This window comes from Podarcis gaigeae (assembly GCF_964106915.1).
Source record: "Podarcis gaigeae genome assembly, chromosome: 6".
NCBI classification, from domain to species: Eukaryota; Metazoa; Chordata; class Lepidosauria; order Squamata; family Lacertidae; genus Podarcis; species Podarcis gaigeae.
Window position 1 is genome coordinate 55543880 of NC_139682.1, and position 27959 is coordinate 55571838.

The 27959-nt window shown below is 39.6% G+C and overlaps 1 protein-coding gene across 1 annotated transcript in view; it reads right to left on the reverse strand.

Moving 5' to 3' along the window:
• FAF1 (Fas associated factor 1) overlaps window positions 1-27959 on the reverse strand; it is a 165691-nt gene that overhangs the window by 81490 nt on the left and 56242 nt on the right. Inside the window, exon 8 of the mRNA XM_083742411.1 lies at window positions 3455-3541. Coding sequence (XP_083598537.1) covers window positions 3455-3541 — 87 coding nt within the window. The remainder of the gene's footprint in view (window positions 1-3454; window positions 3542-27959) is intronic.

The following is a 27959-nucleotide window of genomic DNA, read 5'->3' on the forward strand; positions in this document are numbered from 1 at the left end:
GTCCTAACCTTCACCTTCTGCGGTGAACTAGAAGCTTCTGTACACAGAGGCTGGTCCACACCCTCCTGTGTGACCCTGATTTATTGAAATGGAATGGAACCTGACTGTTAAAATAGATCACTTTCTAATCATGTATGGAATCTCCACAAATAGAAAAAAAAATCCCACAGGGGAAAAATACAGCTGGACACAGGAAAGTCAGAAGGAGATACATGACGACAAGGCTCAGGCCCATAGTCCTTTTAGTCACATTGCCCTTTCAGGGCTGTAACAACTAGGAGGGCTATAGAAGCAAAGGGCTCAAGTAATTTTAAGGCAGTGTAAGCAATGTAGAATGGCATGTAGGAAAGTCGCCCACATTTCTCACTGACCATGCAGGCTGGTGAAAACTTTCTTGGTCTGGATATAGCCCACAAGTCCCACATCAGCCTTCCCCAACCTGGCACCCTCCGGTTGTCCTGACCTACAACTCCCATCATCCCTGGCCATTGGCCATGCCGGCTAAGAGTAATGGGGCTTGTAATCCAAAGCATCTGGAAGGTACCACGCTGGGAAAGGTAGACCTACATTGTCCACCTTGGTTCTTAAAGTGGCCACAAGTGTTAGAGGAGACTATAGGAAGTAAAGCATCTCTTGTTGCTATTTTAAGTCAATTATGTTCACTACAATAATAGTTTCTATTAAAATCCCAAACTGCTAATGGAACGTATTCACAAACTGCATACAACTGATTTCCTGCCCCTATAGTTTTACCCCAATAGCTTTACTACATCTTGGAGACAGTTGGGAGGTCACTACCCTAATTGCACCAGACATTATTAAGCTGACATGTTGACTGACAGTGGCAAACAATAAAAAGAAATATCATGGCAAGCGAAATATTTTTAGCGCCAATTAAAGAGATCCCTACCCCCCAAAAGTAGATCATCTGAAAATTGGAGAAATGAAAATCATATACTGTGTTTTAATTAGATCAAGCAGTTACAAATTCCCAGTGCTACCATTATTCCTACTCTGCGGATGCTGGGGAGAAATATCATTCTCATAAGGTAAAACAACATCTTAGCTATCTTTCAACATCCTTGTTTCTCAGTTAAATTGATACAGCATGAAAACATTCCCTTACCAGTAGACTTTTAGATACTGCTTTAAGAAAAAAATTGAAAGAGTTATTGGCATCTCTTACAGTTTCCCGTATGTCATTAGCCTAAAACGATAAATGAAGAACATGCCATTGCTCTAAAGGGAAGTGCAGTAACATTGCTTTTAAAAAAAGCTCTTGACTTTGATGCATTTCTGGTAATGCAGAAGATTGAAGCTTATGAGGTTCATAGGAGACTCGATTACTCAGGAATCTAATTATTGGAAGTCTATTTAGTTGTCCTGTTTGCTAAGGCAAAGGTTAACGAGAACTGCACTGAAAAAACCTCCTGTGGTATTACAAAGTATTTCTTATGGTGCATAAAATGTAAATGAAAAGTATTCTAATCAAGTCCTTCTTTAACTCTTTTGTTAAAAGTTAGATCTCTGCTCTCGGGTAGTACCATTGAGACATCTTTCTGTCAAAAATTAAGTTATTACCAAAAGAAGGGGAATGAAAAAAGAAAGGAGGGGAATCTGACACAGGGGAATATTAGGCGATAAACTTTCTGAGTGAATTGTCTATAAATGACAAAAGAGAGAGAAGTGTTCTAACTGTTATTGCTAATGTTAAATCTTCATAAATATTAAGTTGGTGGCTTTAATTTCAGATAGAAATTAATTATATTTTTGGGAGTAACACGTTCAGAACTGTTTACACAGCTGACATGCCTCAGCTGCAGTAGTTTCAAGCTGGGAGCTTTCTGGACTCGTCTGCCTGAAAAGCAGATGACTTAACAATCACCAGTTTCATTAAACTTGAAAAGAAAGAAAAAATATCACCTGCAACATTGTCACTTGTTAAAACAGAGTTTAAAAACAGATTTGTGCATTTTATACATGCTGGACATCCTATCCTACAAGGAGGTGTTATGTTTTTGTTGGCTGTTTTCCAAACAGCTGCTGGCATTTGGATGAGAAATCATGGGTTTTAAAATCCTTTCTGGCCTTAACTCAAATAGCAACAGATGACAACACACCAATATATTTCAGAGGTTGCAATTAACCTTGTCTATGTTTGTTTTTATCTAAAGCTTCAGTTCTACTTCCAACAGAAGGACTAGCTACTTTCCCAGAAAATATCAGTGTGGCACTGTTCTGCCAAATGGGCAGCAATGTGCGGCCATTCTTTGAACTCAGGATGCAAAAACAATAAAAATTAAATTAAATACATTAAATGCAGGGAGACAGCACATTTCCCAACAGGTTGCAAAAGAAATCACAGTCATTGCAGTAGTTATTGTAAGATTAAAACATGATTTATGGCCCTAATCCCAAAAGCCTTTTTAAAGTGGACCCTATGACCAGCACACATATAGTAAAATTTTCCTTTTTTGATGAGCAAAGACAGGAGGTTCCTTCAGTCCTATTCCCTTCCTGTCACAGACTGAGTTTTAAATCTTGGAAAATGGACTAGAGAAAAGTATGCAGAGAACTGAAGTCTTAAACATTTCAGGTAGTAATTAAGCACATGCTCAAATGTTGTTTGAATTTGGCTGTCCTTCCTGAATGAGGGTCACAGAACATCATATTTATGTGGTCCTACTATTTTTCACCTTTTAAAAAATTAAAAAGACTCCAAATTTTATTAAAACAATAGTTAACTTACAACATTAAGTGTTATCTTACATCTTACATCCACTAATAAGGCCCTTCCTATTTTACTAAAAAGGAAAGAGTAGCAAAAAGCATTTGTAGCTGTTACAGATTTGATTCTTTATAGCTCAAATATCCCCCATGTAATATGAATTAAGAGTATTTGTACCATGTTGTTGCAATAAACAAGCTACATTTTCAAGAAGTCTTCCATCTGTTCCTTCCTTCCCTTACTCTTATTCTATTTTTTTTTTCTTATTCTATTGGTTATTTTAGCCATATAAGCCATATCCCATATCTGAGTCAGCCATCTTCTACTGGCCAGGTCTCTATGAAGGCCCCTCCGTAAAGGAGGCTTGTTCTCTTTCTCACTCACTTGGCACACTTGAAACTCCCAAGCCACACAATGTAGGCGCACAGCCTGTTCTGGCCCCTTCTAAACCAGGCAGTAGAAATCCTTGACTGTGCTCTGACTGTGCTCTGGTCATTTCAACTGACCTATTCAGAACAGCTTATGAAATAAATGTTTCAGTGCTTTACTGGATCATTCAAACAGTTAAGCACCAAATATTGAATTACTAATATAACTTCAGGAGCTTGGACCAACTCCACAATTATATGGCACACAGGAGTACAGTAAAAATGAAGTGTTTTTCATAGAGTCTGAAAACAAAACCATCATATGTACGGGGGAAAAATGAAGTAAATTGTGACTTACTGAATCATCGGTAGCAGAAGCAGGCCAGCCTTCCCACAACTGATGACGAACAGGGATACTAGTCAGGTCATACACGTTTCGTTTAACCTACAGAAACAACACAAAATTGTTTAGGCGAACTGCTGTTGTCAAAAGTATTTATCCTTTGCAGGGTCATTTAAAATGTGCAAACAATTTCACTCAGCCTCAAAACAATCCTGTTCAGCGATTTAGATATTGCTGTGGAACTCAATCTGAGAAACAACACTTTGCTCAAGGCAACCACAGAGACCTCAATGGGAACTGGGACCCAAATTCAAGGCGCCTACAATCCAAGCCAAAGGCTACATCCACTGGACCACCACCTTCTGAACAGAGTTATTTGAAAGATATTCTCATGGATTAAAAATGCCAAGCGTAAGCAGAAAGGGCACTGTGTATTTAGTAAACCGTAACTGACTGACATGCATAAGATTTTTTTCACTCCATGAATATTATGTAAATACAGTCCAGGGTCCTAGTATCTGTGGCTGTGATGTACCATAATTAAGGGAAAGTGAATGCACTGAAGTTGTTCAGTATTCAGTTATTTATTTTAAATATCTCTCACCTACTCTTCATTGCCAAGGCAATCCCAGAACAGGTTATGTCAAGAGTATGTTACATTGAAATCAAAACAAAATGCATATTAAAATAAAGCAACAGAACAGGACCCTAAAATCAACAGGATGGCCTGCAATTCAGCAAATTCCTCCAAAGGTCTGAGCAAATCAGCAAGTTTTCAGCTGGTGGTGGAAATTCAACAGAGTTGGTGCCAGGCACAGGGGGACAGAAGAGAAATCCACAATCTGCACGCCTATACAAAGAAGGCCCTCTCTCGTGTTACTGATGTATGTACAAAATACTGGACTATCCACATGGCAGGCAATCACTAGTTGTACACAAACAGTTCAGGACCACTGATATTTTGCAACACCTGCTTGTTGCAGCACCTATGTCTGCCTGCTACTGTTCTCTGTAGCTCTAGGTGCATGTTCATTTTCTTTTAACCCATTATATGAGAAGCGCCCCTGTGGAACTTCCATCAGATCCTGTTCAAAGGATGATTTGAAGATTGTGAAAATGTATCATGCAATTACGAGGATTGAGGCTGAGGCTGACTTTCCACTTCTTCAACTGGAATGGCCTAAAGTATGGTCTTAAATATCTCTCAAATATATGTTTTTAACAAATATTGCTTTTCTTCAATATTTTAATACATAATGTTAAGTAACTACTTGGAAATTCTGCAACTGCAGAAACTTGTGTAATTATTGAAATAAAATGCACCTATTTGAAGAAAAATCAGTATTAGGTTTTAATACTAAGAATACTAGACCGCTACGAACAATTTAGAAAATAGAAATTAACATTATGGAAAATTCTACCAGAACCTCAACAACTTTCATCCCACCATCAGCCTGAGTCTAGACCAAACCACACAGCAGTTTAATTTTCTGGATAGTATTGTGCAACAACACAATGGACACAAAGCACCATCTTTTATTGGAAGCCTACTGACAGCTATATACACGCCCATGCAGAATGTTGGGGGGGGGGCAGCCAGTACATTTCCCCCAAGCCTTGGAGGGCTAAGCTGGTGGGGGTCCCTGCCAGGGGCCTGCCAAACTTACACTGTTATGCCAAGAACACCCTGTGCCTCCCAGCCAACCAGGGATTTAATAGGCGAAATGACCATGTATGCACTGCAAGGCTTCCATAGTAAAACTAGGACCTGGAACAGATGGTGGCGGTGCCGCAGTGGTGTAACTCATGGACTGCGAGTCTATCTACCGTATTTTTCCATGTATAAGATGCACCCACGTATAAGATGACTCCTATTTTTTAAAACCCAAAATTAAGGAAATGAAACCCTAAAATAGAAGTGAAAATCTAGATAATGGGTGGCGGCAAGTTGTTGATCTTTTTGGGGGCGATCACCCTCAAAGTTTCCAGCATGAGGTGCATGCAGGCGCTCTATGTCAGGCCATGCCGTCAAGCAAACTGAGCTGAGAAAGGTGGTGAGCGGGCCGGGGGCAGGGTGGGAGTTTGAGAGGGGAAGAGGAAAAAAGGAAAGAAGGACAAAGAAAGGTAGGTGAGGAAGCTCTCAGCGGCGGCAGCTGTTCTTGATCCAGTGGCTGAGCCAGAGGGGATTCAGGAGGCGAGCCAGTCGCCAGCATGCAGCCCGGGGGGGGGGGGGGATGGCAGCAGGAGGGACCACCTCAGCTCACCCAAGCCAAAATCCCAGACATATGCTTAAATATTTTAAAAATTCCCCAGATGCCCCCCCAATTCTTTACTAATGTTTTTTAGCAAAAAAACTCATCTTATACACGGAAAAATATGGTATATCTATATATGGTATATCTATATCATCTATATCTATATATACACAAAGAAGTCAATGGGGCCCACTTTCTCTCGTGACAGTGGCAGATCTACCCATCAGCTATGAGTAAATTTGTTATTTTATTTATAATATGCACATCCCACCTCAGCTGGCAAACTGGTTTCCAAAATATAATAATCTTATGCTGTGTTTTCTAAAATATCTGTTAGTTTTGGCAAGTCTAGAAATAATGCAGAAAGTGCAAAATAATATTTTCTGCCAGCTATCACAGCAACAAACATGATACATTTCATTTCAATAATTATGAATATTTCATCAGTCTCAAAAACTAAGATTTTTGTTGACTAACATTAAATACTAAAGCAGCTACATAAGCTGAATGAAGCAAAAGTTTTCTTTCCAAAAAGCCTGTGAAGTAAAAATAACTAAAATCTGGAGTTGGATTCCTTACATTCCTTTCTAATTCCAAAGTACAACACCACAGTATTATGAAATAAACAGTATTCTCCTTTTTCCATTCACTCATCTGTAACTGCACTGATTTCAATAACATTCCTTTGCTATTCTAAGCCTGAAAGGCATGCTCTGGTTATAGTGTTATGTTGGTATAAAGCACAATGCCAGACTGATGTGCTGAATAAAAGTGATCAAAGTTCGAGTAACGTTAGCCAACGCACAAGTATTCTACTTCATTATTCAACCAGAATGACATCTGTTGAGCAACTCGTTGCAGAATACACTAGTTGTTAGAGACCAGCCTCAGCTGGGAGGTACCATGTAAAATGTATTAGGGTTATGTTTGATTAAACAAACTGCTGAGGCTATATTCACAAATGGGTTCTGAAAAGATGCCAAAGTCAGTCTCCCTCTCTAACCACAGCATGTTTAAAAAAAAGTCTGCTTTCCCAGTGATGCAACAATGGTGTAATTGTTTAAAAATCTGTCTCTAAACAGATTTTAAAATTTATTTATATAATATGAAAATATACATACTGGGGATATTTTTACATAGACTGAATGCCCATATGTATCTATGCAGCTCTCAAACATGGAGGCAGGGAGAGACTTTACTTGGGCTTGGTGGTCTGAATGGAGGGTGAGGAGGATCTGCAAGCTTAATAATGGGGTTAAACTGTGGATCAGGATGGGGAATCCACAGTCCTTCTGATATTCCTGTACTCTCATCAGCTTCAGCTAACATGGCCAATGTTCAAGGGTGATAAGAACTGTAGTTAAGCAATATATTGAAGGCCACAGGTTCCCCAACATAGATCATGCTTGAAGGAGTTTGTGAAAACCTATTGCCTGTTTCTATATGTAGTATCAAGATATTATAAAATCTTGAGAGATTTTCTGGAGCCAATCAGAAGCAGTGTTAGAGCAGTAGAAGACTGAGTGAGAGAGCTTGTGCCAACAACTATAGGACTTGTAATGTAAGAGGACAGATACCATGGCTTAACATGAACAAACACAATTTCAGCAGGAACTATAAAGAACTCTGGGCCTAGAGAATACATGCCACATAGATCAGGGGTCCAGCTCATACAATGCTAAGCCAAACTTAGCACAAACAAACAAATGTGCAAGTTCTTGGAGAGGAGATTGCAGCCACTTAGCTCAGCAGTAAAACTGGGGAAGAGCAAGGTTTGGCTTTGTGTTGTGTTCTACAAACCTGGGCTCATGGCTAAGCCCTTTCAGAAAACCACAAGCTGTAAAACACAAGGAACCCAATGGTTACAGCTTGTGGTTTGTATGGAGAAAGCTAAACCACAAGTCTGTGTTCTGACAACTTACTAAGCCAAACCATGGCTAAGCTCAGCAGCAAAAAAAGAAAAAAAGGAAGGAGCAAAGCATCTAGGAGTTTGGCTTAGTGTTACGTGTGAACCAGGCCACAGATATATGTTGAATGCTCTCTCAAATTTAGCCAGAGAAGCCAATAGGGTGTTACAGTCATCTAGCAGAAGAAGAGAGAGAAGTACCCTAAGAATCAGAGACAGCAAGCCTATAGGATACACATACAATAAAAAATTAGTTCTATCTCTATTCTCCAATGTACACAGAATAATCACTAGATTCCACAAACAGTGCATAAAGGGAATTATTTCTGTTCATAAAATGAAAGTTAAGATCCAAGTCATTATGCTTTGGTGATGGTGCTACAGTTGGGCTTCAGAAAGAGTGTTCAAGAAGATTGCATTTGAATATTTTTCATCCCTTACGTGATTTTCACCATTTAAAACAATGAATGAAAGAATAATTTGCTCTGGAAATGAAAGTAGAGGGTGGAAACTTTATCTAGATGGAACACTAGTGCATTCTAGACACATGCTTCTCCAAACACACACACACACAGAGAGAGAGAGAGAGAGAGAGAGAGAGAGAGAGAGAGAGAGAGAGAGAGATGAGGCATCAGCCAGGGGTGGCCAACTCTCAAGAGACTGCGATCTATTTTTAGAATTAAAAACTGGCAGTGATCTACCTCCATTTTTGAGCTTTTTGGGGGGGGTTCAGCTTTTTTTTTTAGGGAGGAGAAAGGCCCCGCTTTTTGGGGGTTACAAAAAAAAAGACTTTTTTGGGTGGAAGTTCCGTTTTTTGGGGGAGTTAAAGGCAAGAGACAAACAGGTAAAGTCACTCACAAAAAGATCGCTATGGATCAGCACAGAAAAAGCTTCCAGAGATCATACAACAATGGATGGCGGGGTGAAGGGGCGTGGCAGGAGTCAGAGATCGACCACAATCTACCAAAACCTCATGGGGATCTACCAGTAGATTGCGACTGACCTGTTGGACGTCCCTGAATTAGAGCATAGGTAGTCATCACACTGCCCTCCAGATTTTGCTGGACTACAACTCCCATCTGCCCTATGTTTTTGGGGACTGATGGGAGTTGTAGCCCACATCATTGGGAGGGTACAATGTTAACTACCCTTGCACCAGAGTCTAACGTGATAAAATAAAGCATTTTTACCCACAAAGGTGATGACATAGCAACTGGAGAAAGGGACGGCAATTTTATTAGTGTCTTTTCAATGTTAGCAATGGGTCATTGCCAACATTCTGAATGTGGGAATTTCAAGGGAAGTTAGAATTGACCACAGCAGCATTTTGGTATGCATATTTGGAGCAGAACTTATATTTACAAGAAGTAATGCCATATTTGGGGTATCTATACTGTATCTAGCCTTATTTTAAAACAATTCAATATTAAATTATACTCTCCAACACCTTGAAATTGAAAATTCAAACCTTCAATGGTCCTAATTTTATTTATTCAATATTCATTTCCTCTTAATACTGAATTTTTTTCACAAAAACTTCCTAGCACAAGAAACTAGTAAGTTGCTCTGAAAATGGCGTTCTGCAGTACTTCATTTTGGGAAATATAATAAAAAACATCAAGTCTAAATGGCTCTTCGATAAACACTGTGGAAAACTTCAAAAAAATGCCAAATGAATAAATCTTCTAGTAATAATAATAATTGTAATAATAATGCCAAATACCTGTTTCTTAGGATATAAGATGATATTGGATCAAGAAATCCAATATCATCTCCTATCATGTAAGCCAATTAAGAACAATAGCAAACTAATACCTGAGCAGCTTTATCAGTTTTGTACATACGGCATTATTTTACTGTCATCAATGGAATAACACGGTTTGTACTGTGACGTATACCAGGATGTCTCTGTCTTTCAAATATCACATGTCCTGCCCCCAACAGACTTGTTGTTTAAGGGCACCTGCAGCAGCATTGGAAAACAAACAGATCAATACAACAGACAAATGGAGTGATGAGGGGTCATTGACGCAGGATTGTATTACAGAACAGGTGGGTTCCAAGTATTCTCTCTGAGATAGAGACAGAGTAGGAAAGAGAGAAAGCCTAAGATTGTGTGCATGTGTTAATGCCACTTTACTCAGGTTTGTGAAGGTACTGTCTAAGGCTGAAACTGAAAACTCATTTGCAAAGACGTATATATCACTGAACAAACTGAGTAAACATGATTAGGGTTACACTTGTAAAGGGTAAAGGACAGTGCTGAAAAACAACAAGGGTATTTTCCTGTGAAATCCTTACTTGTTAGATCAGAACTAAGTCCCATTAAGTTCAATGGGATTCTCATGGAAGTGTGCATAGGATTGCAGCTTAAAGACTGTAGCATGCAAGCCAAACAAAAGACCAAAAATTATTGCAAGACATTTTTTTTCTTCAGCTTTTCAACATCAAGGACCCACTTCAGCCCCATATGCACTGTGGTACTCAACTCTGACATTTTTTCTCAGTTTTGATTTTTTTAAAGAAAAGATAATAATTTTGGACTTCTCTATATTTTTCTCTCTCTTCCTCACTCCGCCTCCCTTTAACTATATCTATATATCTATAGATATATTCATTGATTACTAGCCCCACTTTAACTTTCTCCTTTTCTTGCTCTGTCCCCCTCTCTTTCTCCAAACCCTTTCCCTCTCATTAGAAAATCCTAATGATTCCTAACATGGAATTTGCCTCTCTTTTTCTACAGCTGCCACAAACTAGGCTGGTATCTTTATCAAATTTTCTGCCACAACTCAAAGATCTCATTCCTGGTCAGTCTCCATCAGATCATACATTATTAGCATACATGTGAAGTTAGGGTAAATAGGATCTCCCCTATTTTGTTCTCCCTTTTTTTAATTACAAACCAGCAGGAAACAGGGGTCTGGATCTGGATGGCAGTACTGGGAGAGGGCTCAACCTCTCTTCACTGCACTGCTTTCCTTAGTGAAATCACTCCCAAGCTGCTGTTTGGCCTGCAGGGGAATTCACACAGTACCATACACAACATCTCTTGCCCCACCTTTAGTTCGGCCCTCATTCATTCCAAATAATATTTTCTTGACTACAATTTCATCCAGCCTTCAGTAGCTTTCTGGTGCCAACCCCTGATATCTCAAAGGAAGCAATCGGAGAAAGCCCTCAAAGTCAAATAAAAATTGAGAGAATCTTCTTGATCCACTAGGAGGCACAAAAACAGAAAGACAGCTTTCTTAAAAACAACCAACTTTCTTGATCCTTTTGAGGTTCTTTGCTCGTGACCTCACTATTTCTTTTAAATAAAAGGGAGCCATACTGGGGTGAAGGCATCCTCTTCCATTTGTCCCTGTGTCAGTTTCAGTTTATTGGTTAGCTTTTCTAGTAAGGTCCTTTCCCATACAATTTGATACCAGTGGTCCATGTTTACTCCTGACAAGTCTCTCCAGTGTTTGGCTATGAGGCTTCTGGCTGCTGAGAGTAGGTGGGTTATAAGCTCTGCATAATGTGAGTGATCATTATGATCTTGGAAGATGATGACCTCACTACTTCTAAGAAACAAAAGAAGTGTGAGAATATATCAGAGTAAGAATAAATTGGTATATCAGGCAATACCTACTACATGCCCAGCAGCCATGCCTTGATATCCATCAACCTAATATAAATGGTATTTCAATATGCAATAAAAATGTTGTCACAGCCCAAAGGCTCAGTGTGAGTTTCCAGCATTCCTTAGTACAGTGGATCATATCTGCTGATTGTACTTACAGCAGAACAGAAGAGGAGCCCTTATACTAGACCGCATACCATTTTCCACAGTAGCCAAATGGAGAGCATCAGCACCTGATACACAGTGGCAAGGGGTTCCATATTCCCTTTCCCTTAGGAAAGGTTATATAAAAGGGAGAAAATGCTGACTATGTTCCAAATTCACGATCCTCTCAAATCCTCTCCATGTTCTTAGGTGAAAGGCCAAGCATTTCATGAGTAGCAAGAGATGCTAGGAGTTACCAATACTTAAAGTGACAAACTCCCGAAAGAAGATAAGTTGAATGCTTATCAGATAAAGAAACCACAGAATGCTGTCTATAATACTGTTCTCAAATCTTGTAGAGTTACCACAATAACTCAGCAGGTGCAACAGAAGGTTTTGCTAGAGCTGAAATGAGAACAAACTACACAATTCTTAATGTTGACAGTGAATGAACATGTTTGGAGACACTTAGCTGTTTATCATGTGTTTGGAAGGGCCAGATACTTTGGCACATATGGTGACATTTTCCAGCTTGACAAAGTATGGGCCAGCAGTTTGGCGTAAGCCTGCAGTGTGTGTTCCTTTGTCTATGGGCATTCAAATTGTGTTTATTGGCTGCAATACTGGTAGCATCAGAGTTGTTGGAAATCTGAATCCCTGGAGCTAGAAAGTTTATGTGTGTGTGTGTGTGTGTGTGTGTGTGTGTTTGTGTGTGTGTGAGAGAGAGAGAGAGAGAGAGAGAGAGAGAGAGAGAGATGTTTAAAAGACCATAAGACCATCCCCTGCAACAAGCATTAAAGCTTTTCTGTAAAACCTGGACAAAAATACTGTAGCGATATTGCATTGATTGCAGCAATGATATAGTGCTTCAGCATCTAAATTGCTATGAATAGTTTAAACTATAATCTCATTGATTTTACATTATAAAATGAGGTCTAACACTTTATAGATAAAAACTGAAATGCTGACAAAGAGAGCACTTCTTAAGTACGGTAATCCTGCCTTGCAATACCTCAGTTCTCAAACAGCTCCATTTTCAAATGTTTCAGCTCCTGAATGCTGAAAACACAGAAGTAAATGCTCTGGTTTTCAAATATTTTTCAGAATCTGAACATCTGATGTGGCTTCCGCTTGGGTGCAAGAAGCTCTTACAACCAATCATAAGCCGCACCTCAGTTGTCGAACATTTCGGAAGTCGAACAATTTTCAGGAACAGATTATGCTCAACAACCAAGGTTTGAATGTATAGTTTTACTTTCTGTGTACTTGTGATGCAGGTCAACATGGCATGTTTCCAGTCACCATGCAAGAGAAGTGACCCAGGAATTATAATTAGAGGTTGTCACACAGTTTTAAAAAGCCTTGGAACAAGAGATCTGGTCAAGGAGTGACTGAAGAGCCAACCAAACCCAATTCCAGCAAACAATTTTAGTGGAATCAGGCTGGCCTAAGATTTTTTGCTGCCTCTCTACACTCTAACATGGGGCTTAATAGAGCTGAGTAGTATGTCCATTCCACGTTGCATGATAAGGAGCTGACTGTAACACTCTGTGTTTGTTTTTTAATTTAAAAAAGGGGGGAAACAAACAAATTTAAGTTTGATTCAGTAACTTAACTATCACACAACTGGGTAACAATAAGCTGAATAAAAATTTATATCCAGATTCCCTGACACCATCACTAACATACATGATGATCCCCAGTTCACTGATATAAACATGCAGTGAAGGAGTGGATAAATCCATCCTTTTGTCATTCCATTAACCACCTGATTGCAGATACAACATGCAAAGATCAGCTATGAACCAAATTGAAAAAGGCTTGACTGACTGTTTTGAGGAATGGGAGACACCTGAAATTCTAGGGGTACTTTCATTCTAACAAGAAGTTAGATAACCTTTGTGCATCTCTTCCAAAAATGTAGACACTGTCTCTCTGTCCGAGAGATTTACACACAAGGCAAACATCTTAGAATTTTGGCAGACTGGTCCAACCACATGTGGAACTCTGTGAGACCGTCCTTGAATTATAATCTTTTTAGGGCTTTGAATAATGTGCTCAGAAAGACTTATCTATGCTTCCCACAGCAGCAATGCGGGAAGCAGCATGGGGAACAGGTGAACACCCCAGCCTGATTCTTTCAACCTTGGACATCGTAAGTTGAACAGATCAGCAAGGGCAGCTTCAAAGAGCAGTGCTACGAGGGAGAAGCAGTTTCTATTAAATGGAAACCACATCTCCTTCTTTCAGATCAACAGATGGATGGTTGGAAGCACACCTTTTTCTAGCAAAGGAGGAATTGGGAACCCGCTTAAAGCTCCCATTTGCTCCTCTGAAGCCCTGCCCTCCCTTATCTGCCCCACACCTGACATCATGTAGGACCTCAAGTGTAGAACGGATCAGAGTAGCTCTCCTAAGATAGTCTGAGGACCAAAGATTCCATCACCCCTTACTTATCCCAAGCTTTTCAAAGGTAGCTGAACCACTGTGGTAGAGTGGAACACTTGAGAGAAATTTTGAGCCTCATAGCAGAAAACACTCAGAGGCTCTCAAGTAAGATCAAGTATGTGAGGTTAGGAAAAAAACGACCTTGAGAGATTATTTGACTGAGCAGTTTAATTTGTGTCTGGAATAAGCCAAGATAATAATGAAGCAGAGAATGCCAAAACAAGCCATTCCAAGCAGAGGTTTATTCTCATTATCTAGAAAAATCTCAAATGAACATTCACAGATGTTCAATAGTTCAAGTGTTCAGAGATTTCCCCATCAAATTTTAGGTTCTGTCTTTAATACAGTATGATAATTTAATAGTAATATTAAATTAGTAGGTTCATAAATAGCATCTAAAAGTACATGAGGAGGTTGTGCACAGTTGTTTCTGAGTGGCCATTCCCATCACCCTCTCACATGCCCACACAAGCTATTCATATGTGATAAACCATAAACAAACACACGGCTCATACAAACACCATTAACATGTATTACATGTACATAGACTCGTTGCTAGCCAATATTTCAATAATGCTGCCTTTTCCCTTCTAATTTTCAGTCTATTTTTGTCAGATCCTTAACTTCCACAAGATAGCTGGAAATTAGCGCAACTGTAACCAAGGTTATAAAAATAAACTTAAACCAAAAGGTCTATTGTTTTTAGAGCTATAACTATCTATTATTATCATAGACTGTAAGAGTAAAGCGTTTAACTCCACCACACATTCTCATACAGATTACACCTAATTATAAATATACTTCATAATGAACATTAAAGTCTGTGGTATTAAGTATTCTTACATTGTCCTATTAAGTGACTAACAAGCTGTCTTACTATATTCATAGAATGAATTCTTTTTTAAAAAAATTACTTCCATTTAAACTATTCACTAACAAAGCTATTCCTTAGCTCATCCCTGCCATAACCTGCTCTATTCAGAAACATATGGGAAAAGACATTAAATAACCACTGCAAAGCATAGACTTCTAGTATTAGTGCTACACACTGCATACCCCTATTCATTATTCCACCTCCCCTATTTAATCTATCATTAAGATTCAGTGACCCTACACTAAATTTAAAGCAGATCCTTCCTTCCTCCCATGCCTAAATTCACATACTTTTCTAGTTGTAGATGCCCTCAAGTATTACCCACTCTACAGGGTTTCTCTAATCTCAGCTCTGAGCTATGTCGTGCTATACAACCATGGAATTGCCGTTTTATATCTTTAACTATGAGGGCTTGCACTTAAAAAAACCAACACTGTGCTATTTCATCAGCAAAAAAACACCTTATTTAGTAAATTCCAACAGTGTAGGTTTAAAAAAAAAAAAAAAATCCCACAACATTTCATATTCTATAGTACCGCCAACATTATCTTTGTCAAACGCTTTGACAATACATCTCATGAATTGTTATTAGTTTTATCAACAGCAGTACATCCTAACCAAAGCTTGCTCATCCCTATCCTATCAATCAACCCAGGCATCCATTTAATGAGAAAATAAATGTTGTTTTTTTAAAGTAGAAAGATGATTATTTATGTTCAGCTTTGTGTTTTACAATTTAAAATAGCAAACACATATGCTCTATCTGGCAGTGTCACAATGTGCTCTGTGAACTCCACTGGTTTGCTGACCAGCCTGGCAGAGCGAGCATAGATTTCTCTTGGGTATGGTGGTATGTCTGGGATCTGAGAACTTGACAAGGCATTGGATACGAGCCTTCATCAGTTCTCCTGCACCACATGCCTGAAATGTTCCCAACAACACCACCTTTGGGGCTGTTATGGTCAAGAGGGCCACAGAGGTGGTAGTGGTGAAATCCAACATTGGCTCTCCCTCTCTGAGGCAAGAGATTTCTCTCCTACTAGAGACGTTAAGCCTGTAGCTTTAGCATGTTAAAACACACAAAGATTTGAATTCATCCAATTCTACAAAGCCTTTGCTTTATAGTAAACCTGAGAAAGCCAAATAACTGAACACACAATTTTGGTTTTATGAAATGGAGGGATAGGTCAGTATTAAAGTTATCCAATGAAAACGGCAGAGGGCTACTGAAGAGTTCACTTTTTCTATAGGGCTGGGATATGGAGTGGGGCAATTATATAATATTCCTAATATTTCCAGTCTGGAAAGATTAATTTGGCTTTGCTTTGGTTCTAGACCTTCCTTGAAATGCTTTTGTTCATGCTGCTCTATCAGTCTGGGATAAATGGAAATCTAAAGTGTCTCCGGACAGCGCTGGCTCCCGGCCTATAGAGTGAGATGAGCGCACAACCCTAGAGTCTGTCAAGATTGGCCCGTACGGGCAGGGGTACCTTTACCTTTTAAAGTAGCTCCATCTACTCTTCTATCTTTTTTAATGGGGTGTTAGGGGAGAGGTAGTACTTCTGGTACTACCTGCCATGCTCCGCCTTTGGTCCCCACCCTGCACTCAGCCTCCCAGCCTTACCTTTGGCTCCTAGCAGAAGTCAGCATGCAACAGCAGCCAGATCAGGGTAGCTGATGGGTCTCAACCCTTGGTGACTTAGGAACTTCGGCTGCATGTGAAAACAGGCTCCAGAGGATTGAACGGATGAGACTATTCATCGGTCCAAGGGTCAATAAGGTGGTTTCTAGACGTGTTGTAGAGGGAAGTAAGGGACAGATGGGGCTCATCAACCTGGCAAGGTAGCTCATGTAAGAGAAGGAAAACTCTGGTCCTAAATCTCTGCTGCAACGCTTGCACTGATGAAGCAATCTGCTTGTCACTTTCTCCCCTCTCCTTTCCCCACATGCTCTTCTGGGAGTTTTTCCCCCACTGCCACCCTGAGCCAATTTGGGGAGGACATGGGGGAGGAGATGGAGAAAGCCCTGTTGTGCTAGCTCAAGTCCTTGTTCAGGCTTCTGCTAATAGAACCTGTTAGTTGAATCTGGCCCCTCATGTCCAATGGAAACGTACCCCCAGGTAAGTGTATGAAGCTTTGCTGGGGGAAATGTGGGTATAAAAGAACCTGTTTTCCTTTCAGGTTTGTCCTGAGAATCAAAGTTTTTGGTCAACAGTTATACTATATACCTGCACTGTTACAGGTTACAGAATTTCACTTGATCCATTAATTAAAGTGTTTGACTATGTGGATGTTTTAAGACTATTCAAAGACATAATTGTTTTTCTTTGATTTGCTGTCCCAAATAGCTGCACAATGGAAATCAACAGGATTAACTTTCCATTTGTGGCTGGTTTGTTCAGATTTGGGACGCTATGATAATGGAGAAGATCACTGCACACATTACTGATTCCACAGGCAGCCTTTTTTCTAAAGCATATATGGGATGTTGCTTCCCCTTGGTTTTCAGAAAGGGCACTGGCAAACATACACACACACATCCCGAAAGAAAGAAAGAAAGAAAGAAAGAAAGAAAGAAAGAAAGAAAGAAAGAAAGAAAGGCAAAATATTTTTTTCATTTAGTGTCTTTAAAATGTCTTTATCACTTTTTCCCTATACGTATGGTTCCACTAGCCTTTATACTTTTGATATTTCTTTACCATATAGTTTGCCACATTACTTTATTCAAACCTTCCCACTCACCCTTTCCCCTGTCAAATGTGCCTATCTGCTGTTACACTGTAATACCATTTAGATTTCATACTGGCACCATATTCAGTTTTATATTCAATGTTTAAAAACTATATTAAAATAAATAGCAAAAGAAAGGGTAAGATGGGGAGAGAAATGATTTGAAACAGCTGCTACTATTAAGCTTGTACTTTGCCAGGATAAGGCATAATTGCACCAACAAAATTGCATAAGCACACCAGAGTGGCCTAGCTCACAATGGCTGAGCAGTCATGAGTGGAGTACACAAATCTACCCTTGCCAAAGGGGCACAATTGGTGGGGGGGGGTGCGACTGAGAACTAACACAGCCATCTGGTGCACGGAGGCTCTCTCGGGCAAACATTAGGTCATAAAAGCCATAACAAAAGACTGGTATGCAATAAAAACCACAGTCATACAAATATTATGAATGTGTTCTGAAGTCCTCTACATGAAGTTCATAATACAGCACACACAGAGATACATGGAGTGCATCAACAGAGAAAAACAGCCACTGACATGAGCACAGGGGGCAACAGAAGCCTGGGGAACCAATTAGCTCCACACAGAAAGACTGAAGAAGCTGGAAGATCGGTGACAGTGGGGAGTCAGTGGCTTTGAGGGTACTATAGACACTGGCATACTATGTTATAGAGGAATTCTGCACTCCCACAGTCCTGAACAATGAAATTCCATCCGTAAGAACACCGCAAGCAGATGCAACATTAAACGCGACACTATAGATGACAATTCAATGCAAAGGAAAAGGATTTTTTTTAAAAAAGATGAAAATGAAATCACTCTGTACTATCCGCATTGTAATGGATCCAGAGTCAGCCCAAAGAAAATGGGAGAATATACATTTGCTATATACAGAGAGAAAGAACTAGGAGAAAGGAATACCTCACAACTAGGAATTATAGTTCATTGGTCAATAAATAAATATATTAATCTAGGTCCCTTCCAACTCTACCGTTCTATGATTCTAGATAATCACAAATTTGGGTAAGACTGATGTTGTGCATCAGTAAAAGGGGATTAAATGAGAAGGGGAAGAACCATGTGCACCGCCATGAGCTCTTTGCGATATAAGCACAATAATTGATTGAATAATTAAATAGTGCACAGTTAAACTAGGGAATTAGTTACCACAAAACGTGGTGATGACCACCAATTTAGATGGCTTTGAAAGGAAATTAGAAAATTAAGGGAAAATATAGCTACAATGGCTACTAGTCATGATGACAGCAGCCTCTGTGTACCAGATGCCGAGAACAACAGTGGGAGCGGAATATTCTCCGGGAGGGTGGGATTCAACTAATGAGTCTCACCAGTGGAAGCCCTGCACAAGGACTTCTGCTTGTGCAGTGAGGCTTTCAACCTCTCCTCCCCACCCCTGGAACAGGGTGAAGGGAGGAGTGGGAAGATCATTCTGTCTGGCAAACTAAAATGCTTGGGTTGACAGAACAATCAGAAGAACATGATGCTGAAATTCTTCTCAGATGCCTCGTTTATGGGCTTCACTGTATGAAACAGGATAGTGGACTAGACAGAACTTTGATTAGATCCAGCCAGGCTCTGGTAGTATAATAGAAAAAGCTGCAGTGCACACTTTAGTAGATTTAGGAAGAGAAGAAGGAATAGAAGACATGCAGAGGATTATCCTAAAAGAAACAACATATATATAACACAATTACATGCAAAATACTAAAAGATAGTCTGAAAACATTCAAAATACATCAAGTGTATTACTATAAAGGTTATAAAAATGAAAATTTATTTCAAAAAAGAAGTGCAGGGAATAGGAGAAAGCCTTGCAATATTTCCTGTAAGCCCTTCATGCATGTGAGTGAGTTAGTGAGTGAGAGAGAGAAGGTAAGGATGCACTTCTTGTGCTCAGAGACACTGTTACTCTATTCCTGTTGATTACCAGTAAACAGTAGGGAAATCTAGCACACCCCATAGTCAGCAAGAAACCTAGATAGAGGGTTCAGATAGTATTCCCAGGAAGATCATAGATCAAAGAATCATAGGTAGAAGGGGCCATGAGGGTCATCTAGTCCAGTCCCCTGCAATACAGAAATCTTTTGCCAAATGTAGGGTTCAAACCCACAACTCTGAGATTAAGAGCCTCATGCCCTACGTACTGAGCTATCCCAGTTTCCAAGCTCAAGTTTCTATCACAGTATTTGCTTACAAACTTTACTAAAAGACACATTGGAAGATGCCTTATACCTATGTTCATCTAGCCCAGAATCACCTCCTCTGACTGGTAGTGAGGTCTTTCCCATCACCTGCTAATCCTTGCAACGGGAGAGGTCAAGACCCGGAACTGGAATTTTCTGCAAGCCAACCACATGTTCTAACTGCGAGCTATTGTCCCTCCCTCTATGATACCTGATCACTGACAACTATTCCTTTTGTAAACATGAGGAATTATTTAGTGTAGTGCTAAGCTAAAGTCCCATAGTGGTATACTAGTCAATGGAGTTGGCACTGTGTGACAGGGGTGGGTGGTAATGTGGTCTAAACCACTGAGCCTCTTGGGCTTGCCGATCAGAAGGTCGGCGGTTTGAATCCCCACGACGGGGTGAGCTCCCGTTGCTTGGTCCCAGCTCCTGCCAACCTAGCAGTTTGAAAGCATGCCAGTGCAAGTAGATAAATAGGTACCACTGTGGTGGAAAGGTAAATGGCGTTTCCATGCACTCTGGTTTCCGTCACGGTGTCCCGTTGCACCAGAAGCAGTTTAGTCATGCTGGCCACATGACCCGGAAAGCAGTCTGTGGACAAACACCGGCTCCCTCAGGCTGAAAACGAGATGAGCGTCGCAACCTCATCCGCCTTTGACTGGACTTAACCGTCCAGGGATCCTTTACCTTTTACATAGTAGCTTACAATAGCAGAATGATTTGCACAAGAGAAGGCACAGGAAGCCAAGCCCAATACTACTTGTTGCACAACCAGTTGCACAACAAGATTCCATTAGTGCGCTATTGCACTAGATTTCATACTCTGCAATCATCATCCTCACTCTTATGCTAGTGCAGCAGCCTTGTGCTGGCAGTCGGAGAACGCTGAATCCAGACCTTAATATCTGAATGAATCGGAGCATACCATGTGCATAATTTGCACCAATGTTTCTCTATATACCAAATGGATAGTTTGTATATAATTTGTGCACTGTTAACTATTTGCATAATTTGTTCAACTGCTGAATTGTTTTACTTAGCACATTATGCAACAGTAAATCAAAATATTTGAAAAACTTTGCAGATTCTTTCCAGTGCATTGGATTTTTGTCCCAATATCCACACCATGGCCTTGACAGTATATGTACCGGTATATGGTGGGAATCAAAACAGAAGCCTTTTAAGGAGATTTTTCTCACTACTGCCACCTTTTGGCAATGAAATAAGCAACCATCTGCAGATTCCATGGGAAAGTATGAAGAGGCAGAATAATTGGGGCCAAAATAGCAAAGAAACTGGGAGATCTGCCTCCTTCTAACTCCCTTCGCCACCACCCAGAAAAGCTCTGTATTTGATGGGAAGAAATAGTGGTTATGAGACAATCTAATCAGAGCAGAATGGGAAAAGAAAAGCAGCCCCCCCAGCGGTTTCCCCCAGCTGTCTTCTTAACTCTGTCGCTGCACTCCCAGGAAAGCAACTGGGTGGGGAAATTTTGACTGTAAATAGGGCAAAGTTAAGAACAAACAGAGAGACAGAAACAGAAGGTGAGAGAGCTGTTGCTCCTGTTAATGTACAAACCCATGCCAGGGGCAGACATGGGTAAAATGGCGCCCTGAGCAAGGACAACATTTGGTTCTGCACCCTAAATATTGCTTTTTATGGGTCTTCTCAGTAGATACCTGTATAAATATTGGGATGATATTATTATTATTATTATTATTATTATTATTATTATTATTATTACTACTATTATGAGCCCCCTCAGTTTGTTGCTCTGTGTAGGGAACTGCTTACACCACCCTAAATCCAGCGCAATCCATAGCCACATTTCATGGGGGAATATGTTGAGAGCCTGACCATGTGGATCCCAGCATCTTGCCAAGTTTGGTTCTTAACATCAACTGTAAATAATATAAACTTCAGAAGAAATAAGCTGAACTCTACTCTACTAGTGCCACCAACGCTACCAATGTCATTGATTCTTCTATAAAGTTTGCAACTTTCAAAACTTGTATGCACTATAAAAATATTCTCATCCAAAAATGTTAACTTTCTTATGCTTTTCAATAGCTCTTGGGCATGGATCACACAGAGGCAGTTGAGGTGCTAGACCAGTGCTGGGAGGCAGTGATAGTCTGGGTGGGCCAATAAACTGAAGCTGAATCTAAAAAGACAAAGGTGTTAATATGCCCTGAGTTCCCACATCCAGGAGGTGGGCAGACAGGTTGGCATTGTCCCTGGAGGCTCAGGTGCTCTCAATGACTAAGAGTGCCTTTTTTCAGCTGTCTGGTTCCCCAGCTATGGCCCCTTTTGGATGACTTGGCCACTGTTCTCCATGCGCTGCTAACTTCCAGACTGGATTATTATAATGCACTTTACGGGGGCTGCCCTTGAAAATGACTCGGAATCTTCAATTGGTCCAAAATGCAGTGGCCAGATTACTGGCTGGGGTTCGGGTCTCATATAACCCGTTTTAAAGCAGCTGCACTGACTGCCAGCACGTTTCCAGGCCCAATTCAAGGTACTCGTGTTAGTGTTTAAAGCCCTAAATGCCCCCCAAACTGAACTGCCTCCTCCCCTAAAGACCCTCTCAGGTGCTAAGATCAGTGGAGGGAAACTTCTTGGTTCTTCCATTGTCCTCAGAAGCTCAGAGGGTGGTGGCCTGGGAGAGGGCATTCTCAGTGGCAGCCCCTAAGTCATGGAACTTGCTTCTCACAAAAATATCTAGCATCTTCATTATATAGCTTCCAGCAAACGCTGAAGACCCTCCTCTTTACCCTGGCTTTTGACATTTGAGATGCCTATTTTTAGTGCCAATCTTATTTCTGCAATTTTAAGTTGGGACCATGAAGTGAAGGGTGGGTAATTAATTGTAGTAATAATCATAATAGAAGTAGAGTGGATCTAGACCTTTCTTGCTCGAAGTTAGCCTACTGTGTTCCTATTACCTCCATCACTTTTTTTCCAGATGCAACTGCTGCAGTTGCTTATTTCATGAGGGTTGCAGATCCTTGCTATCTCTCAGTAGAGTGTTCTTTGATCCCAGATCACAATGTACAGTGGTACCTCAGGTTAAGTACTTAATTCATTCCGGAGGTCCGTTCTTAACCTGAAACTGTTCCTAACCTGAAGACCACTTTAGCTAATGGGGCCTCCCGCTGCTGCCGCGCCACAGGAGCACGATTTCTGTTCTCATCCTGAAGCAAAGTTCTTAACCCGAGGTACTATTTCTGGGTTAACGGAGTCTGTAACCTGAAGGGTATGTAACCTGAAGCGTATGTAACCCAAGGTACCACTGTATTTGTAAACCACTTGATAAAACATCTAGCTTTAATGCCATAATCATTTAAGGCCCAGATACTTAAAGACCATCTCTTGCCCACTCTCTAACATCAGCTGGTGTGGTCCTTCCTTATACCTGTATCTGAGTATGTTTGGGATGACCACCTGAAATAATTTTAATACTCCCGGCCCTTAGAGACGTGTCTGGTAGCTTCATAGTTGACCTCTCTGCTTTGACTTATTCTGGCATGTGCTTAATCTACTTGACTTGTATTTTATCTTCTATCTAACCTGCACTTAGGGTTTTTTAATATTTAATTTGGATTTTTATATACCATTTAGCTGTCTTGGGTATCTTTATATAGAAAGGCAAGATATAACTTGGCTTTTAAAAAAGTTAAATAATCCTATTTTTATATTCTGTCATCTTGCAACGCCTTTCAATCAGTGCTTGCAATGTCCAAGTCTTAGATTCTAAGTGCTTCATCTACCTGAGCTCTACCAGAACTGCTAGGTGCTCTGCAGTTACACAGACAAATGGGTTGGAGGTGCAACTGATCGCCATACATTAATAACATCAGCTGCTTTATAGTTTGATGTTTCAAGGTCTTACACTGGGCATATGCTTCTAGAACATAAACTGTAAATGATTATTTGTTTCATTTCTGGCCCATTCTTCCCTAGAGGAATTCCAGATGGTGAATATAAAGTGATCCCCCTCTCAACCACCATATGAGAAAGGTTACCCAGAGAACTTCATGGCAGAGAAGAAATGTGAACCTTATATCCCCCCTTATATTCTCCCCCTCTTCACCCCCTGCCCAAAACACGCCCAAAGGTGTCCACTACATGACCTTCTTGACAAACCAAAGGTGCAGAACTTAGACAAATATTCTCCCTACCATACAACCTATCCTTCCTAACAGAGTATGCCTTCAATGCACTAATGAAAATGAACTATGGGACACGGGTGGCGCTGTGGTCTAAACCACTGAGCCTTGGGCTGCCGGTGAAAAGGTTGGCAGTTCAAATCCCCGCGACAGGGTGAGCCGTTGCTCGGTCCCAGCTCCTGCCAACTAGAAGTTCGAAAGCACGTCCAAAAGTACAAGTAGATTAATAGATACTGCTCTGGCGGGAGGTAAACAGTGTTTCAGTGCGCTGCTCTGGTGTCAGTGTTCTGTTTCGCCAGAAGCGGCTTAGTCACGCTGGCCACATGACCCAGAAAAACTGTCTGTGGAGAAGACAAACACCGGCTCCCTCGGCCTGTAAAGCAAGATGAGCACCGCAACCCCAGAGTCATTCGCGACTGGACTTAACTGTCAGGGGTCCGTTTACCTTTACCTTTAAATGAACTATAGATTTAAATTTGACTGTTTTACATACTTCTAAAGAATATTGGGATTGAGGGAGCATTCCCCCTGTCTTAAAAAATGGGCATATAAACAATGAAGGTTGTCTATTGTTAAGTGCATTCTTTTAACTGTCTTCAATATACATTGTTAGTGATGTTTTATCATTACAAAAGCTTTCATCTATGATTAAAGAGTCTCAATTCATTAGCAAATTAAACATTCTGTAATACAGGCAGTCACATTTGGCTTTGTATCATTTACGTTACACCAGCTGGACAGAAATGAATGCAATTCTGGATGTTTGTGGGAAATGAAATGTTATTTTTACAAAACTTGAAACTCGGGTCAGAATGATAAAAAAAAAATACTCAGGAGATTGCTGTAAATTGCTTGATACTACAATTAAATGCATGTGTTTTACATGTTGCTGTTAATACTACTTGGGTTTTGCAATGATGTACCCATATTAAAAATCAATTTGTTCCTTTTCTTGAGGACATCACTTATAGCAAGTGTTAAGTTCACAACCTTATTATCACAATTATAGGAAAATTATTATTCTACCCTCCCCCCACTGATTTAAGACTAATGCTCTAGCTATTTGTGACGTTCAATATTAGCATTCCTCCCTCCTAGCTTTTCTACTGTGATGACCCAGCACAAAGATGCTTGTTTTAGCTGTAGCGTCTTTGCTTTATCTACCAGGCCATGTATGGTGACAGCTGCATTTGGAAGCAACTTAAAAGAAATTTCATCTTGGTGCCACCTAATCCAGACCCTGGTACAAACAGCATGGAAGAGTCAGTGTCAAAATTAAACAATGCTGGATTTTCTAAGAACAGATGCTTTTCCCTTGCAGCTGTAAAAATCTTAAAACAATCCTGTGCCACTCTGTCTGGTCACGCAACAACCACAAAGCAAGGCATAAATTTGGCCACTTATTGCAAATGTTTGCTGAGAGCTTTAAAAACAGTAACAGGGATTTATTGGGGGTGATTATGAGGCTGCATTACCCTTTAAATGAGCTTCGTGGTGGTTTAATCTACACCCATGATTTTTATATGTTGACAAATGAATAACTTTGCTACAAAGAGTTTTTAGGGCATTTTATTCTTATAATAAAAGCACATTTCGAAATGGGTAGGTACAATTAGTACACTCTGATACCATCTTGGATTATTTAAGTTCTATTTACAGCTGAAAAGAAAGCAGCATTCATGCCTCACAGAACTAACACTTTAGATAGAAGATAGATAGTAAGCAGACTGTTCAGATCAGAGAAAATGTGATACTAAGGTACAACTGTAATAATATTATGGTGGTAGTTTACATGTTAATGTCAGTGACTGGTAGAGCCACACTGAACTGACTCTCACCTGTGAATTGCCCTGATACCATTAATGCAATATGTCATGGTATTTAATATTATACATATGCCCAACTAGTAAAAAGACAGCATGTTGTAAGAGCAGGAGTCAGTAAAAATTTAAATACAGGCTTAAACTGATTCTCATAATGATGTTTATTTTAAAAAAATATAGGGCCTCAGTACACTGTGGGATATTTCTTTCACATTTATCCTAACCATATTTGTTTGTTATTCTTTGTATGCATACATTTACAATACTCGACACATACACATACATTAACTTTTAAAGCAATTAGAAATATCTCTTAATGAATACTTTCAAATTGGTGATTATTTTTAACTCAAGTTTACAGAAAACTTTTGTCAGAGTTAACAGTTCATTAGCACCTCCCTACTTATCAATATAATTGGATTGTTTGATGGTACAAAGTCATCTTCTTCTCAAATCTACTTTTAAAAGGCAAGGTGAAAAATGACCAGATTAATATGGCTAATCATTGTTACCTAAAAGACAGTACAGTATTGGGAGAGGGGAATAAGGCTTTCCCCCCTTGCAGTTTAATTGTACATCAAAAATCAACCCTCTTTTCCCTTTCTTCTCCTGTCTCCTCCCCCACCTCCTCAAGACATTATGTTTGATATACAGGCATATTTTAAAAGCATGTTGAAATAATTTAAATTTTTTTATTTTATTCAGGTTTTTTTTTTAATGCAAAGTGTCTACATATTTACCAAATGAAAATAATAATAATGTTGTGTTATAAAATGTATCATAGAAACTTAGGTTTCAAGTTTAATCTTTACACATATTTCATCTAAACACACATTCACTTACAAGGGAAATGGCATAAGTGTTGCAATTCTGACCACCCTGATTATTTGTGAACTGCAGTTGTACACTTTTATCATTTCACACTAACACCTTTTCAGAAGCAAGCATTATACTGTCAGGTTTACGTTAAAGAACATTTCAAAAGTTTTTGACTAATCGCAATACTGGCTTACATTTTTTTATTACAGTTCTCTGTAAAGCGATGAGCAAACTCAGGGCCCAAGTTAGGAGCCTAGAAGACCAAGTTGCAGGGGTTTTTTTTTAATAAAAAAGCATATATCAATGATTTTTTAATATGTCCAAAAACAACATCCATGACTATGTATTTCTAACATTAAATAACATGGCCATTTATACATAAACATGTATGATTTGGACTATGAAAAACAGGTATTTGTGCATATCTCTCTCTCTCTCTCTCTCTCAACATATATAACTTTCTCCATGCACACACATACACATATACATACATGGAGCCATACACAAGTGCTCACAAACCAAAGACTAACAGATGTGTGACTTCTAATTAGTTATAATAATCTCTGCTTCAATGCAATTGGAAAAAGCCTCTCTTTTCATTGGAAATTAGCATCCTTTTGAGTTTTAAACTCTCCAGATACTTCAAAGTCTGATTTCTTTTTTTAAAAAAAAATTATGATGATTATTAATAATAATAAATCTGGCTTCTGGTTGGAATTTCAGACCTCTACTGTGCTAATTTTACCAAAAAAATGAAAATATTAAATTATAATTATCCTAAACAGACACAGTCTTGTGAAACTAACCTCACATTCATATTAAAATACAAAGAGCCGACTATAATGAATTTGATTCATCCATGGGACACAAAGCTTTACCACAGTAAACTCAGTCAACTGTTGCTCTTGCTTTTATATTCATGGTACTTAAATAGCGCACTTTAAAACAAAAAAACCCCAATTGGCTTTTCAGACATCCACCCTCCCCAAAAATAACGCACTTGAAAAACCCAAAATGATATGAAAAGGCTTCAAGGCCTCTTTTCTCCCTTTCAGAGCAGTTTTTTTTATTTCTGTTTGCAGTAATCTGCCTTTCACTTTCTCGTTGCTACAGAACAAACGAGGAGGCTCAGGACTTTGAAAAGGGGCTCAATGTGTAATGGGCCCACTAGAATTAATTTAGTTGCACCAAATCCATTGAGCACCGAAGGGGTTTCTCCCCCTCTTCTTCTCAAATCATTCCGAGTTGGACGCAGCCCCCCAGCCTTTGTAATTCTAGTAAAGCACTTAAAGTGCACAGTAGGTGTTCATCAGGACCATCTGGTCAAAAGCAAAACAAGCTGCTGATTTTGCCTTTGAATAGAATGAAGCAAGTGTGAATTAGTCTCTTCAATTAGCACTATTACAACCTGTCAAGTGCATATTGTAAAACAGGATTATTACAGTATTGGTCACCAGTGCAATTATTTACTCTCTGCCTTTTCTTGCATATAAATATGTCTTGGTTTATTAGTTTC